Below are 15,899 nucleotides of genomic sequence, written 5' to 3' on the forward strand. Positions count from 1 at the left end.
TTTAGAGGTGGTTGAATAATTCTCTATTGAAAATGCAAAGCTTTAAAGTAGGGATGCACGATATTACCGGCACAATATCGGTATCGGTAAAAACTTAAAAACACGTTTATCAGTATTGGCAGATATGAAAATTTCTGCCGATATGCACAGCCGATATGGTGCTATTCGGTTAGGATTATTATTATTTTCCATCTGAAAAATAAGCTCCTTAAATAAAATGTAGCACTTCATTTATTTGCACTGCAGAGCTCTGTGTCTGTCACCAGGTTGTTACAGTAGCTCTAAAATAATCAAATGCAACTTGGTTATGTTTAAAAATGCATTGTACATTTGAAGTTCATGTGATCTAAAGAAATTATTTTTCTGTATTTCAATACTGAATGTCTTGAGTTTGAAAAAATAATACATTTCTTATTTATGGTAAAATCAAATGTTTTTTGTCTTGTTTTATGTGTGTCTCTTAAACAAATAAGACCGTCACAATAAGAGTAACATATAAATGCCAGTTTACAGGTTAGACTTAGCTTTCTTTACAGTGAAAAAGACAAACAAACTTGTGATTATCGGTATCGGCCAAAAGCGGTTTTGATATATCGGCATATCGGATATCGTCAAAAATCCAATATCGTGTATCCCTTAAAGCACATTTATAGAAAAAATACCTTTTAACTTATTCTGTTAAGCATTCTAGGAGCCAGCATTTCTTATTTATAAAATGGATAAATTCACAATCACCCAAACAGGTCCTCGAACAGAAAATCAGCATGTTTTAAAAAGGAGACCACCGGCCCACCAAGGCACTGCTTTGATTAACAGGCAAAAAAAAATGAATGAAATAAAAAAGTGCAGTACGTTTATTCATGTTTAATGAATTTATCTTGTTCAAGTATTCAAAAAATACATATATTTATAAAACATTGTGGCTGGACTTAACTGTACAAGTACAGGTCTAGCAACTACTTTCATGAGTTGTCAGAATTAGAAATTGCAGAATAAATGCACCCAAAAGGCAAATTTACAGATGGACTTTCAGCCTCGCTATTTGAACTAATTTCTGTCGACATATATACAGTTATACATGAGGAAATTCAGAGCATCACGGTGTCCTGAATATCAAGTATCACAATCCCTAAATAATGCTTAATCTCTTGGATCTCTCAACAAGAAATTTGGGTAATTTATTTCTGCTCCTCCTTCCTCTGTTCAACTCAATCTGCTGTAGCTAAAGACGTTATCGAGAGGCCTCCATTTCCCACTTTAAAGTGGCCTCTGCTAAATATATCTGACTGAAAACTCAGACAGCCATCAGCCACCGAAGAAACCTGCCCTCAAGAACCAAGTAAAACACTCATTTATGCACCACTACATCAAACAGGCAAGTCTGCCTCCTGAGCCTTCTGAGAAAAATAATCGGTGTGTTAGAGCTCAAAATACTGAGCAGCGCTCATCTGCGGTGAGTTACCAGTACCAGGTGCCTCATCGTGCTCAAAGATAAGATTCTGGCAGAGTTCAGAATCAGACAGCAGGATTTAGAGCCACTGGGTTTCTTGGTCAGAGGAGATGGACTGTTCTGTCCTCAGGCAGTGGTGAGTGTAGGAGCAGCGTTGGCCACAGGAAGAGAAGCGGTGTCAGAGGGAGTGACTTCCATCAGACAGTTTCCATCGCCGGAGGAGTTCTCTCTGCTCTGGCCTATGAAGCAATTTTAACAAGTTGTTAATCTCTTCAACATTTCCAGATTCTTCAAAGCAGAAATTTCCAAGTCTCAAATAACAAATCTGTTATCTTAACTTTGGTTTTGGCAGATAGAAAGTTCTGACACTGAAAAATAATCTTAAAAAACAGCTCTAGGCTTACACTACAACTACTATTAGGACACACTAGTAATACCTTTCACTACTACAGCAGGTTGATGGTGGTAAACAGTTAAACTGTAGAAAAAAAACGGTCTGTGTCATAGTTGTAAAATATCCCCATAGAAGTTCAAGCTCCATCTTCTGGCTAATTTGTAAACTGAGGTTGGACTGGTGTCAAGATTCTGATCGCTACATGCAAGCATAGGTTGAAGCCAAAAGAAAAGAAGAACACCATGATTTTTTTAATCCCAATAAAGTACAGAAAAAATAATTTGGTTTTCTTTGTAAACGTGTCACATCTTCACCAAAGCATTAATGCATTTTAGAGGTAATCAAAGAGAGCAGTGGAGGTGTGGTCTTAAACTTTTGATCAGCTAATAAACAGCTAATTTGGAGTAAAATGACATTATTAATAAATTGCCTCCTCTCCATTTTTATCCCTTGCTCATATTTCTTTATTTTTTGTATTTCAAAACTATTTAAAATCTGCTTACAATCCATCCATGCTAACTTTCAAGATTTGTCAGATGTTCAGGTAGATTATATTGGTGGGTTGATCACTTTTTTCTGTTACAGCTGATAAATCCAAAAAATTATGTATTCCTTTTAAAGGTGCAACAATCACAATTTTCTTATTTTTTAAAACTGACAACATATGCCTTTAATGTTCCAATCTTATCTTATTGAAAATCATTGAATACCTTTAATATAAAAAATTCTTTACATTTTAACTTAAACAACTAATTAAGTGTCCTGAGTCACCGATCTCTGATCACCGATCCCCCAAAATTAAAGAAATCGGCACTGATCGATGGGCCGGCCTATCAATTAGGTGCATGTCTAATTCCTTAATGTTCATATTTTGCAGTACAAATGACTTATTTAATTATGTATTGTTGGTTGATGTAACAGCCTTAGCACTTCACAGTGGTTGCACTTTGGTTGATTCCTGTTTAGGGCTGCACAATATGTTGTTTCAGCATTGTCATTGCAACATGTGCAGTATTCACATGGCAAGGTTATGCCATGAATCTGAGCCTTTCAATTAAGTTTATGTAGCCAGTCTACACCCAGCATCATTACTAACAGATCTAAATAAGCATCCATTTATATATTTAACAACTGTCGCCGTCAGAGCACCAACCACAGTCACAGTGGGTGAGATGTCCTCAGTCAGAACAGGCTCTGGGTTGTTTTTGTGGTCTAAGTTTCGATCTTGTGATAGCCCATTTTATTTCTAATTTCACATCCTCCTTCACACACCTTGTGACTGAAATGGTTGTAATCCAATGTCAAAGTAATCAGTTGCTTAAAGTTTGCTTTGCTTCCAGCAGAAATTGTCCTGTTCTGGCAATCTCTCAAAATTACTTGATTTACATCTCTGGAAAAAGATCATTGGAGCCTAAAAAGGCAAAAAGGAGGATGAGGACAAACTGTGAGCCACTGCTGTCTGCTCAGCCTGTATGGCTCTTGAGCAAAGGCCAGAGGGCTGCAGCATGTTCAAACAATATTTCAGGGATAATTATCTTTTTTTTTTTTATCACCGAGGGAAATTTAAATAAAGGAACCTCTGTGTTGGAGCACATTATTAAAAAGTTGACAGGTTGGTAGAAGCACTCACAGGAAATATAAGCCAGTATCTGTATTTAACAGATATCAACATGATCAAGACTCTGCTAATGTAAATAGTGTTCACAGAGGCAATAAGGTGAGTCTATCGTCTTTTCAGGGAGAATTCAACTGAACGGAGTGAAGCTGTAAATCCTAAAAAATATTGCAGGATTCAAAAATATTGCAATCTCATTTTTTCCAAATATCATGTAGCCCTATTCCAGTTTCAAACAGGCTCTACATGTGAGAAATGATTGTTCCTGCGAAACAAAGACAGTTGACGGGTTCAGAAACACGCCAACCTGGGGACATCCCTCGGCCTAAGTCTTCAAATATGTTGACTGCCCTGCTGTAAATGATCACTTTTAGAAAATGCTTTAACTTGAAGTTTATCCACCATCTGTGGTGAAATTTCCTTGAAATAGAGCTCTGCCACATTCTGTGACATGAATACCCACGGACATCAGGGGCCGTTTACACGACAACAGTTTTCGGGTGAAACGCAAAAGTTTTGTTGTTTTTACACAGAAACAGCTTTTTAGCCAACCTTAAACGCAAAGTTTTAGGTCGGTTACATTTTTTCTGAAACTCTGCCAACGCCGTTGCTTTGTAGACTGTAAGCCGGTGTTTTCAATTTGCATCTGTTGCTCCACTTCTACACTTAGTATTGGCCAATAAACCAGATGATTGGCTTAACTCTACTTCAGTGGAGATCTCCTAAAAGCAGCTTCTGAAACAGCCAGTTATAGCGCCACCTAAAGGGCCTGGCATGCTTACTACAACATTTTCAGTCCTGCATTTGTGTAAACGCAGCTTTTTTTCACTACGTTTTAGCGTTTTCGGATGCAACGTTGTTGTGTAAACAGGGCCTCAGTCTAAGTGGCTGCACCTGAGTGCTAAGCCCATTATAAGGAGCTATTTTTTCTGATAAAATTCATATAGATCAAAACTGACAGCCCACCTGTTTAATGTAAATCTCAAGAGTCAAGGACGCAAGACAGCTGCTGCACTCACCACTCAGAGTAGAAACAATAATACAGTCGTCCTCATCGTCATCCTCTGTGTCAGCTTGAAACCCCTCTGCCTCCATCGCTTCCGTCTGAAGAATACAGTGAGAAAGTAACGGGCTGTATTAATATGTAATACCTATTTTAACATGAAATGAAAGTATAGTGATTCAGAATAATTGTGTCATTTCCGAGAATCATCATAAAGCAAAAATCTGCACCTGCTCAGTGTCGGTGCATCGCTTCATGAACTTGGTAATGGACATGCTGCCTGTGCTCTTCCTTTTGTTGGAGGATGAAGGCGTGGTGGACGAGGTCTGGGGTGTTGTGGGAGAGTTTCCCTGAGAGCCTATAACTGCCTGGGGTTCTTCTCGGGAGTCTTCTCGAGCTCCTGGGGTGAGGTAGGTCCACTGACAGGGCACAGGTAGAGCCTCCAGGCCAAAACGTGACAGTACCTCCTGATGCACATACCAGCAGCGTCTGTGAGTGGAGCGCTTCTCATATACAGCATTGTTCTTAATGAGGCGCTTCAGCCGTATCCTGGAGGGAGAAGGAGGGAAATATTAGAACTCAGTAATAAAGCGTGCTGATGCTGGGCTCATTAAAACTACACAGTCTTTATCTCATAATCTTTTCAATGGATGTCATGCTTTCACCTGGTGGGGATGTTTTCTGCTGGGCTCTGGGGGCTGGACAAGGCAGGAGGGGATGAGGAAGTGGAGGAAGAGGTCTGCTGACGACAAAACTCCTGGAACTCGTTGATGATCACTTTGCTGCTGTTGACGTTGCCGTGCAGCAGAGGCAGAAGCTGGCTGAGCACTGTGGGAGGAGGAAGCATCAGATATTCAGATTTTAGCACATTATCAGCTTAAATAAAACATTCAAAAGAACAAAAATATGCACCCCTTCATATCAATTTTCTGATTATACCCCCAAAATGTGATTTGATTAACACAGGAGAATGTTTTAACTTTTTTTTATCCTTAACATCAACAGATCACAGCTGATCAAAACTAGTTTAAGTTTAAAGTAGGCAGATCATTCCTGAGATAAGTTACATTTAAAGCTACTGTCATTACTCAGCAAGATCTATTATGTTGAGCAATCAAACTCTACTTTACCACCACATTCTCACAGTCCTGAAAAAATGTGCATAAAAAAATGTATGAATGTTTTTTTTTATGTACAGCACCCTAGCAACTACCTGCACTAATTTACCCTTAATTATCAATGTGGTGTAGCAACCGGTGCAGATCTGGGAGTAGAAACCAGGTTTACATGTGATTTATCTACATGTGTATCTGGGTCAATCAAAGCGTACACCGGATCAGGTATTGCTTAATGTGTACGCCAAAAACAATCATTATTTAAATAACACGCCTCTAAAGAGTCGTAGATTAGCTGGTAGGGGTGGGAAACAAAAAGCAATGTATCAAAGTATCTGGATTTTTTTGATTGATGATTTAAAATCTGGATAGTTTGTTCAAAATCCTTTTTTTTTTCCAAAATCAAATCCTTCATTTTAGTCTTTGTTTATAGGCTAGGTTTGGAAAAAAGTTAAGATGTCCAATCCCTGTTTTTTTTTTTTTTTTGGGGGGGGGGGGGGGGGGGGGGGGGGCAGCCCCTGGTCTAGTCTGTAGAAATCATCATCATTCAGCTTTTTCCCCGTGGCTTGGTGTTAAAAAGGCGGACTCAAAATTGCAAAAATCAGAAATCGAAGAATTGCCATTTAAATTAAAACGGAATCCAAAAAAACGTAAAATAATTTAATCAGGAAAAATGCATATTGTCCCAGCCCTATTAACTGGCCTGAAACTTGTGTACACAAACTGAGATCTGGCGTGGGATTTGAGCATACTCCCCACCCACAACCTGGTTAATAACGCCAATCTGTGTGTGGAAAAGTGTAAAATTTGAAACATAAGAAATAGATTTGTTAACAGGACATTAAACTGTAGCTTGCTGAAGAGACCAACTAGTACAACATAAACTACGACAGTTACGCAGTCAGTCACAGACTGTTGGACTCATTCATTGTGCTCCTAACCTATCATCATATAAATACCACACAACCGTGACGTTTTGTAGATTTATTCAGGTGGATAATATATAAACTTACATTGAGCTTCTCTCTCAGACTTCTGAGACGCCTCCTCAGGGTTGGGGCTGTTGTCCGTCTTGGGCAAAGGCTCCACAAGACACACAGCGTAAGGCTGGAAGAGCTGCAGACCAGATCCTTCGCCCTCCCAGATGCAGCCCTTCACTACTGGCTCCAGCACCTTCATCTTCTTCTTGCTGGACATCAACTCGTCCCACTCCCTCGCCTTCAGTGTCTGTCGTAGTTTCTGCTTCTCCAGGTCGCCGCCATCCTGGGAGGAAGTGTGAAAATGAACGGTTAAATAACTGACTAAAACAGTGCTAGATCAAGAGGAAACAAGTTCAACCAAAGTAAAAGAAAGTTGATGAAATATTCAATAATTCCCTTTGTACCTCTTCTTCCAGAGCTCCCTCATCCTCTGAAAGGTAGCCATGAGGAACAAAGAACCCGTCGTCATCATCATCTTCACCTCCTTCCTCTTCATCTTCCTGTAATGATCGACAAGAGTTTCAATCCAACAGCATTTCAGCGGCAAGACCAATCATGTGGCGGAAAGAAGTTTTGCCTGCCGTGTGCTGAGTGTCATTTCCCAATTTACAGCCACCATGTTTAGTAAATATCAATAAAAGGTTAAAGTTTGACTTTCTTTTGTGACCTAAAAGATCAACCTATGACCTGTTTGACATTAGTACTTATGATGTCAAGAAATGTCAAACAGACAGTGCCCTCTGCTGTTTGTAAGAATTGATATTTATTTTCTGTCTCATCAGTTTGAGCTCTTCCTCATCTGCATCATGTTGAATACTGTACTTTAAGGTTTCATTCTCTCTCCTTAACACCAAGGGAAACACAAAAAATACACTCAACAGTGAAACTCACCCCTTCACTATGTGACAGGGACTCTCCTGGTTCCTCTTCCTCCCATTCTTCATCACTGTCTACCTCATAGTCCAAAAGTTCCTGTGGTGACACACTCAGCTTTTAGTCTCATCAGTCATATCATTTAAAGTGCATCAAAGCACCAAAGGAGAAACATCAAATCTGTGCTGACCGATGACACAACGTGATGCCTTTGTTTAGTAGTTTTTACCTTGTCCTGTCTGAGCGGGCAACGAGGGGAAATGTGTGAACTCTTTTTACTCCAGGTTCCCCAGTAGGCCGGACGATAGTTTTCATGGAACTGAAGCAGCTTCATCGGTCCGTGACGTTTACGATCTGGTATACCGTCGGGTTTAGGGCCTTCTACTGCCACACAATCACTGAGAAAGAAGCAAACAAGGGGAATGAATAACAAAGTTAAACTACAACTGATTTTAAACGTACTGTTAAAAAAAATATTTTTACTAACAGATGAAATATTTGCCAAGTTATTTTCAAAACTGTGTACAGATCAATAAAAAACTGATTACGTTTCAAGTGTTATTTTCTGTTTATTTAAACTGACCTGGCTCAAAACAGTTCAATCTTACAGTTTTTCTGTTTGATGGGTACATCACACAGGGTGATACATGACAGTAGGGCTGGGCGATTAGGCAAAAATAAGAATCCCGATTATTTTAAGTGATATTGAAATCACAATTAATATACACAATTGTTCATTTATTCAAAAACTTCTTTACTGATTTAAACACAACTTTAAAGAACCAGCAAATGGCACATACAGTATTATTGATACACATAAGTCACACACTCGCTGTGGCTGCACATGCAACACAGAAGAGCTATGAAGCACAGGAACTTGCATACATCTGAACTGTGTGGCATATTGTAATTGTAGTAAGTAATTGTTTTTCTTCGATTATATTGTTTTTATGATGGCAAAATTGAAATCACGATTAAAATTCTATTAATAATCCAGCCCTACGTGACAGTTAAACTTGTCTGTATGTTAGAGCTTTGCAGAGCGACACCCAAAACATAATGTGAATGCAGCTACTCGCATACCTGATTACTTTATGGGACATCAGCTACACTGCCGTAAACATTTTTTCTATAATCAACCCAAACACTGCTATCTAACCAACAGCAAGTTACTGACCACAGTTTTTTTTCTACAGCCCACACTGCGTTTGATTTTTTTCCACAGAGATGATCGATGTGTTATTGAATGCACTCAGCATTCAATAGCTGCTCTGCCCCTCCTGTTCCTGTTTCCTGTGGCGCATTGTGCTGAATATCCCTGCTAACACCTCTCCTCTGTTAATGCTCTGTTTGTTTTGAGGGATCTCTTTTGTGCTGTACACTGTTCTTTAGCCATTGTTAAGTAAGTGCAGCTGGTTTTCTGGTAATATTCCAATGTTGGTTCTGATCATTTTGATGTGCCAAGTAATCAACAACAAGCTCCTTCTCATACTGCCCGGGTGCTTTTAGAACTGCTGAAAAATTAGTTAAAGCTCAAGATGTTTTTACAACACACTGCTGATGGAAAATGTCAACAGAGAGACAGTGAGCTGAGCTGTGTGTGTGTTTGTATGTGAGGGGAAGAAAGTGGGACATATGTAAGCTTTAGAAAACAATCAACTGTAAATGGAGTTGTACGTTCTTTAAATATTGACATAAAGAGCGACTGATGATATTTAACTTGCCTGTTACAGTCAGTAACAAATAAACGGTTGGCGTAGAAGCTCTTTGTTGCCTTTAGTTTCCACGTTGTTACACCATCAAAGGCTCAGTCCTGGACCCTGTGGAGGTGGAGACTGGCTGGGCTGGAGAGTGGTGGACGAGTGGTGGACGGGATGTCGTCATCTAATTTCTTATGGACATTTTTGCACTTTCTATACTCTTTCTTACTTTTGTTTTCTTAAATGCTGCGGTGACTCCTGAATTTCCCCTCGGGGATAAATAAAGTATTTTCTATTCTATTCTATTCTATTCTATTCTATTCTATTCTATTCTATTCTATCTGACTTCTTGTGCTGATGGATTTGACTACTCTAGCATCTGAAAGAAGAAGTTGGCAAACTCCCTGCTCCAGATTACTGGAACTGGGCAAAGCAGGATGGCAACAGACCAGAGCCAGTTTGACAACCACACTGACCAGAGTGTAATATGTTTCTTTAATAAAATCTATCCAGTCTTCAGACCTTTTCTCACAATCAACCATTAGTAAGTTATGTAGCTTGTAAAGGTTGTTCTTACCTGGCTGCTTTTGGCTGTCGGGGTTTGGTGGGTCCTGACCAGCGAGGCTTTTCTTTGATCCAGTCTTTGAGTCCTTTCAGATTATCATCTGGATTCAACAAACTCCTGTCCAACTCCTCCAGGGCAGATTCTTCACAGTGAACCCTGCACAATGGTGCAAGGTACACGTTTTCTTTGATCTCGAATGGGGCAAACTTCCCACAAGCTGCTGCAAGGGTCTGCGAAAAGAATAATAAAAAAAAAAACAATTTGTAGGATTGTTTTTGTGCTAAATTACCAAATTAACAGAAATGTGGTACACACTGGGTGAGGGGAGGTCTTTTTTTTATTATCTGACTGATGCACCAATGATGGTGAAATTCAACCCAGCTCAAGTACAAAAATGTAGGGATGGTTGACATGGCAGAAAATTCAACCTCAGATTCAGACACAAATCACTCAATACTAAATCTGATCGCTTTACTTACTGCACAGGGCACTTTTCAGGTTACAGTTATCACACTAACTTAAAGGGATAGTTCAGTTTTTTTTAAGTGGGGTTGTATGAGCTCTATGTGACCACTAAGGACATTAGATACAGTAGAAAGTTGTCTCCTCTCCCTCAGTAAGACACAAACGTTAATCGATGGTGACGAGGAAATAGGCGCTAAGAGGGACAGACGGTACCAAATTCAAAGGCTATTTTCTCTGCCTACAAGAACTCAAATCAAAAAGTAATACCACAGTTTAAGAGTATGCTACATAAAATATTTTTTAAGTGCATTAAGTCTTCAGAAATACAAACATTTATCTGGACCTAACTAACTGGTCATGTATCCTTCCACACAGCGCTAGTGCGCTCCGTCCCCCCTCCTCCTTCCAGCTGTAGGGAATGTAAACAAGCTATGCTTCGGGCGCCGGTTGTAGCCTCGTGTAAGTTTGATCAAGTATCGTAATTCTTTTGTTTGTACTCTAAGGATTGTGAGGCAGCGTAGGAAATTCAAAATGAGTGACTATGACAGCGACGATGAAGTTCCATTCACTTTGGAACCAAAAGGATACCTGTATGAACCGAAGTACACAGAGCTGCTACAGATGGTGACTGCAAGGAACACAGAGGAAACATCCACGGACACTGGGCATCAAGATAGAGTCGGAAATACTCAGTGGTGTCAATGTCTGAGCTGTGACTTAATGCCCACGGATGCTGAGTGTTGCCACGAGTGGAACTTGGTTATACTTGGTTTCTTGAGCTGAATCTGGGACAACATGCCGTTCTCCCGATTTGATTCTTTTACAAATTTTGGGGTGCCGATTCAATTTAAATTGCAATTCTTCGTTTTTTGCGACTCTAAGTTTGTTTTTTGTTCTTTTTTTAACTCAAGACCATGTGAAAAAGTTGTGTGATAACGTCTACAGACTACATCAGGAGCCATATTTTCCCAAACTAAAAAATAATAAATTCTTTATTCAACTGCCTTTGAGTGAACTTGGCAACAATCTGTGGTTTGTTTAAGGTCAGATGCTGCAAAACTAACTCCATTTTAGGGGGCCTTAACAATGCTGTGTGTCTCAGTAAAAACAAAAAAAAAAAAAAAGATTTAGCATTTTGTTATACTATTTTGTAAGCTTTGTATCTACTAACCTTTGGAGCCTGTTGGATCTTAGGTTTCTGAAGAAATCGTGTGATTTCTGCTTTCTCAGCTTTGAGGCGCTGTGAACAGACACACATACAGGTCAACAGAATCGGATACAGCGCTGCATTTCATCCAGGACACTACCCCAGCTTTTAGCATTAACTCACATCCTTCTCTTCTTTCAACCGTTTCTCTTCCTCCTTCTGTTTCTTCTCCTCTTCTTTCTTGCGTTTTTCTTCCAGTTTTGCCCTACAAACAAATCCAATTCACACATGTCACTAAATTCTCATTATCATATTTCCTGACTTACTGAGCTGAGAGTCATAGATATAAATTGATGTCTTGGATTCATCACTCACTCTATCTTTGATTTGCGTTGCTCCTCTTTCACTTTTAACCTCTCAGCCTTTTCTTTGTCCTCCTTCTCTTTCTTTTCTCGTTTCTCTCGCTCCTCTTTCTCCTTTTTCTCTCGTTTTTCTTTTTGCTGCTCCTGTTTCAGCTTTCGAGCCTCTTCTTTCTTTTTCTCCTTTTCAGCTTTAGCCTCTTCTTTTTGGCGTTCTTTCTCTTGTCGTAGCCGAAGCTTCTCTTCTTGTTCTTGTAAACTCTAAAAGAATAAATGTTCAGGTTTTTTTTTCATGTCTGTTGTATTCAACTTGAAGAAAAAAAAGCAAGTGAGGAACTTGACAAGAAAGCAGGTTACATGCCGACACCATTTCACTATTAAACAGACAACTGTGAATGTTTTAAGCATGTTTCAGACCGTCTTCAATTATAGTTCCCACCTTCAGTGAGCGTCTTTTGATCTTTTTCTCATCTGATGGTATCTTGGGGGTGGTCTTTGGCTCCTTTGAGGACAGGAAGAGAAAATCAGATAAATCAGTTGATAATTTCTGAAAAAATATCCTTCACTTTGTCAATGTTTTAAAAAGCACTTTATTGTGGGACATCAATTGTCTAAATAAAAACTAAAAAAAAGACTCATTTTGCCAAAAATGAGCTCATGTAAGATGGAAATGCCTCAAAAACTTTCTCTAAGTCTCTGTGTGCCGGCTGTTTTGAATACTAACATTACAATGTGCAGTAATAATGTTGTGTTGGCAGGGACTCTTTCACGTTATGCAATTTGTGTATCTGCATCATCTTCAAAACCAGCACCCCGTTATACTGATTAATATTGTGTGAATACATGTCAGTGAGAAATCAAAACAACTAACAGGAGATGTACATACTGCTGGTGTAGTCGTAGGTGTAGAAGGAGGTTTAGGGTTAGCGGTCTTGGACTCCTCTGGTGAGCTCACAGATGAGGAGCTGACTGATGAGGCAGATAGCATGGACCTGTTCCCTAAACTGGAAACATTTCCTGACTCATCTTGCTCCTCTGGCTCACTGTCAGAATCCAGTGTTAGGTCAACCTGTGACACAGATGCTGACTGATCTCCATCTTCTTCCTCCGTCTCCTTGTCATCCTCTGTACAGATCACAGAGCAGTCTATAGTTTTTGCTTCAGGAGTCTGATTAACTTTTCTAGATTTCCCTGAAGAGGCAGGTTTGTCTTTTTCCTTGTGCTTGTCCTTAGTTGGGAGGCACAGAGAGGCAGGAGCAGGTGATATGTGGTGCTTAGTGGGAGATGAACTCTTGTCGTCAGTAATATCTATTACTATGTTTTCATCAGAGGATGCAGGGCGCCTACGGCTCAGGAAGCCATCAAGAGGCCCACGTCCATTGACCAAGGGTGCTTTGCTGTGCACGGGGAACGCAGAGGAGTCATTCTCATTCTCCCTGTCCAACACTTCTGGACTAGGGCAGGCATGTGTACAGGGGCGTTTAGGCGGCTGATTTTCTTTAGGTTCAGGGTTCAGGCGCTTGAATGGTAGACGAGCTGTCCCAGAATAAACAAAACCAAGTCAGTCATTTTTAAAACTGAGTTTTTTCATTACAAGCAAATAAATTGGCTTTAGAACATTTTTTCATCAAAATCAACTCATATTTAAATGTGCATCTTAAGTACAGAAAAAATAAGAATAATGTAGAAGATATAGAAAAATTGTCAAAATCTTATTACTGAAGATTTAATGATTGACAGATGTCTGGGTTCTACCATGCAACTTCTACAGCTGCCACTGATGATATGTAAAAGGTGTTGGGATTTCATCAAAAACACAAAATTAGTCACAGAATAAAGTACTAGGTTGAGCAGGCAACATTTTTTTGTTTGTTTATACCTTGAATGAGTTTCTTGTTGGCATTGTTACTCGACTTGCAATCCATACCTTCAAGAAAAAAAAGAACACAGACAGTGGAATTATGAACATGCACCAAAGATCAATGATTGAATATTTTGAAAGCCAAGGCACTGAACCCTTGGTAAAAGATCAAAACACAATTTATCTTACAATAGATTCTAAAATTATACCCATAAAATGAATGAAATATTCGTAAAGTTATCATTATGCTCTGCATACAATAGAATACAGCCATCTTAAGGAGATTGAAGTCACTTCCTTGTAAAAAGGAACACTAAAAATGATGGACTGGACCTCAATCCCATTCAGAAAATTTGAGGTGATGAAGTTCTGAGGAAATTTATTGACACAATGACAGAGACGTGTGCTGTTGTAACTGCTGCAAAAGGTGGACAAACCAAATGAGATGAAAGCAGTTGAACAGTCAGACTCACTCCATCTGATGTTTTTTGTGCTCAGAATGACCACCTGCATGTTTCATGATCATGCTTCGGAGGCAAAATGAGGTGAATTTCCCAGCTCTGGGAAGTGTTTTCGTAATTTTAGCCCCAACTGTACACTAAACGTAGTCGGGAGATTCAATACCGTTGAGATTCCAAATGTGACGTCAGAAAACTTCACTACTGTAGTGCTCATAAGCCAGTGTTGCTAACGTAGAGTGCCCTCTCTCAGATCTTTACCTATACTTTATAAAACGAACTTTTGACGAAGAAAAAACACCCAGAAGTTATAACAACCGACAGTGGTGAAGCATTAAACATAATATTCTCATTTTCAACATCGTTATGTTAAGTAACTGTGTGACAACGGCTGTAAAGTTGATGGTTATGTCTCATTTGCTCTCCCGCCAACCGGTGCGGGTCGGTGCTGCAGGCCCAGCCGAGCCCGCAGGGTGAGGACCTCCACTGCTGTCAGGCGAACGAAACAATACAAGCTACTGCGGTGAGACCTGAAAAGTGAGGTGGATTGGAGTTTGTAAGTGGGACAGATAAACGATAAGACACTTCTGTGTATGGCCGAGACATACGAGTGGAGCAGTTGTGGAGTTTCAAACATGGAAACAGCTTTCTTATGAGATGTTAGCATCAACCAAGACACGGGCGCTAATGCACTAGCTTGTCCGCTCATCTGGCAAAACTACGCAACCCAGCCAGAGGCCAAGCCGTTTAGCCAATCCTGCTAGCAGGGCCACAAGCTAAAGACGTGCTACTAGCAAAGACCGGAGGTTCGTTAATGGACACCACAGGTTGTTAACTCCACATAAAGGCACTTTCTTTCATTTCAACTGTACAGTAACGGCCAAAAAAAAGTCATGACACACACTATAAAGTAGACAAGATAACTGTCCATCATCTACTGGTTGAACACCAACAGCAACTACTCATGAACAGTCATACGATTACAAATACCATGAACTACCTGAAACGAGTACAGATACCATGGGGTAAACCATCCAATTTGCGCAAACGTCTTTTTAATGTTGTCAATGTCAACTTAAAACAAAGACTTTATGGGTTTGTCGTACTCCAATTAGACACTACATGGAGTACCAAATAAAAAATCACAGCTCAGAGACATTCATAGGGCAGACTTTTTTGTGTTTATTGTTTCATCCACCTAAATGCTTACTAGTCAGATATTAAAGCAGTTGAACAGTCACACTCATTTGCAGTAACCTTACCTCTTCGGCGAGGAGTCGAAGCTGCTAAATGTCCGTCCACAGATAGGTTTTCCGCCGCCAGCATCCCAACAACTCAGCCGGGATTCTTCGCGTGTACGATTTTCACCGGCAAGTTACGTCAAAGTCAGTGAAAACAGACAGGTATGTCCCCTCCGAGCGACCGAATATGACGCTAGAATACAAACGACAATTATCTTCTTTTAAACATAACAAAGGACGTTTTTCTCATCTCCTACATACTCCTTAGTTTACCCCACAGCCTGCCTCGCGCTCCCGAGTCGGAATTGGCGGGAGTATGTCACTTCCATCAATAACCGTCGCTGGTTGGTCAAACTCTGTTACAGATAAGTAGAGGGGGCGTTTGTTTTAATCATCAGTGTTGCACGCATGGTAGTGCTTGTATTTTTCTAACCATAATTTGGATTACAGTTCAACGGTGTTTGTGACACTTGACTATGTTCATGGAAACATTACAATGAGAGCATAACCATTCATTCAAAGCCGTACTTCGTTTTATTGTTATAGATGATTACTACTGTTTTTACCCACCCGTTGGGGCTATCCTGGCTTAGACATGAAGCGCACTAGTTGTATCACACAGGCCGCGCCCTCTTTCCGATGTCTTGGGCTGCGTGATTGGCCGCGGAGTTTG

The 15,899-nt window shown here is 40.0% G+C and overlaps 1 protein-coding gene across 3 annotated transcripts; it reads right to left on the bottom strand.

The window, feature by feature from the left end:
- Positions 1-828: 828 nt before the first annotated feature.
- Positions 829-15,574, bottom strand: chaf1a (chromatin assembly factor 1, subunit A (p150)). Of its 3 annotated transcripts, none has more exons than XM_074669048.1 (17): positions 15,500-15,574; positions 15,248-15,419; positions 13,546-13,593; positions 12,553-13,202; positions 12,106-12,168; positions 11,683-11,927; positions 11,491-11,572; positions 11,332-11,400; positions 9,708-9,925; positions 7,660-7,828; positions 7,449-7,529; positions 6,962-7,057; positions 6,591-6,840; positions 5,128-5,290; positions 4,693-5,011; positions 4,479-4,563; positions 829-1,689 (listed from the first exon to the last, which is right to left on the bottom strand). In XM_074669048.1, exons 2-17 carry the CDS (start codon positions 15,309-15,311, stop codon positions 1,577-1,579), a joined length of 2,715 nt encoding a protein of 904 aa, XP_074525149.1. In that variant the 5' UTR covers positions 15,312-15,419; positions 15,500-15,574; the 3' UTR covers positions 829-1,576. The 3 variants fall into 3 exon arrangements, with proteins under 3 accessions (XP_074525149.1, XP_074525150.1, XP_074525148.1); XM_074669049.1 differs by having other exon boundaries at positions 15,488-15,504; XM_074669047.1 differs by having other exon boundaries at positions 15,248-15,561.
- Between the last annotated feature and the right edge of the window lie 325 nt (positions 15,575-15,899).

The sequence above is a fragment of the Halichoeres trimaculatus genome, unplaced genomic scaffold (genome assembly GCF_033239565.1).
Source record: "Halichoeres trimaculatus isolate MK-OKI-2021-1 unplaced genomic scaffold, fHalTri1.1 fHalTri1_scaffold_4, whole genome shotgun sequence".
Lineage (NCBI taxonomy): Eukaryota > Metazoa > Chordata > Actinopteri > Labriformes > Labridae > Halichoeres > Halichoeres trimaculatus.

What these genes read in the sequence shown, in the direction of transcription:
- chaf1a (XM_074669048.1), bottom strand. Translation starts at nt 15,311, where the DNA reads ATGCTGGCGGCGGAAAACCTATCTGTGGACGGACATTTAGCAGCTTCG. An exon ending in TCAAAAGACGCTCACTGAAG is followed by an intron (nt 11,928 to 12,105) that starts GTGGGAACTATA and finishes TTATTCTTTTAG; the next exon opens with AGTTTACAAGAACAAGAAGA. An exon ending in TATTGTTTCTACTCTGAGTG is followed by an intron (nt 1,690 to 4,478) that starts GTGAGTGCAGCA and finishes ATTGCTTCATAG; the next exon opens with GCCAGAGCAGAGAGAACTCC.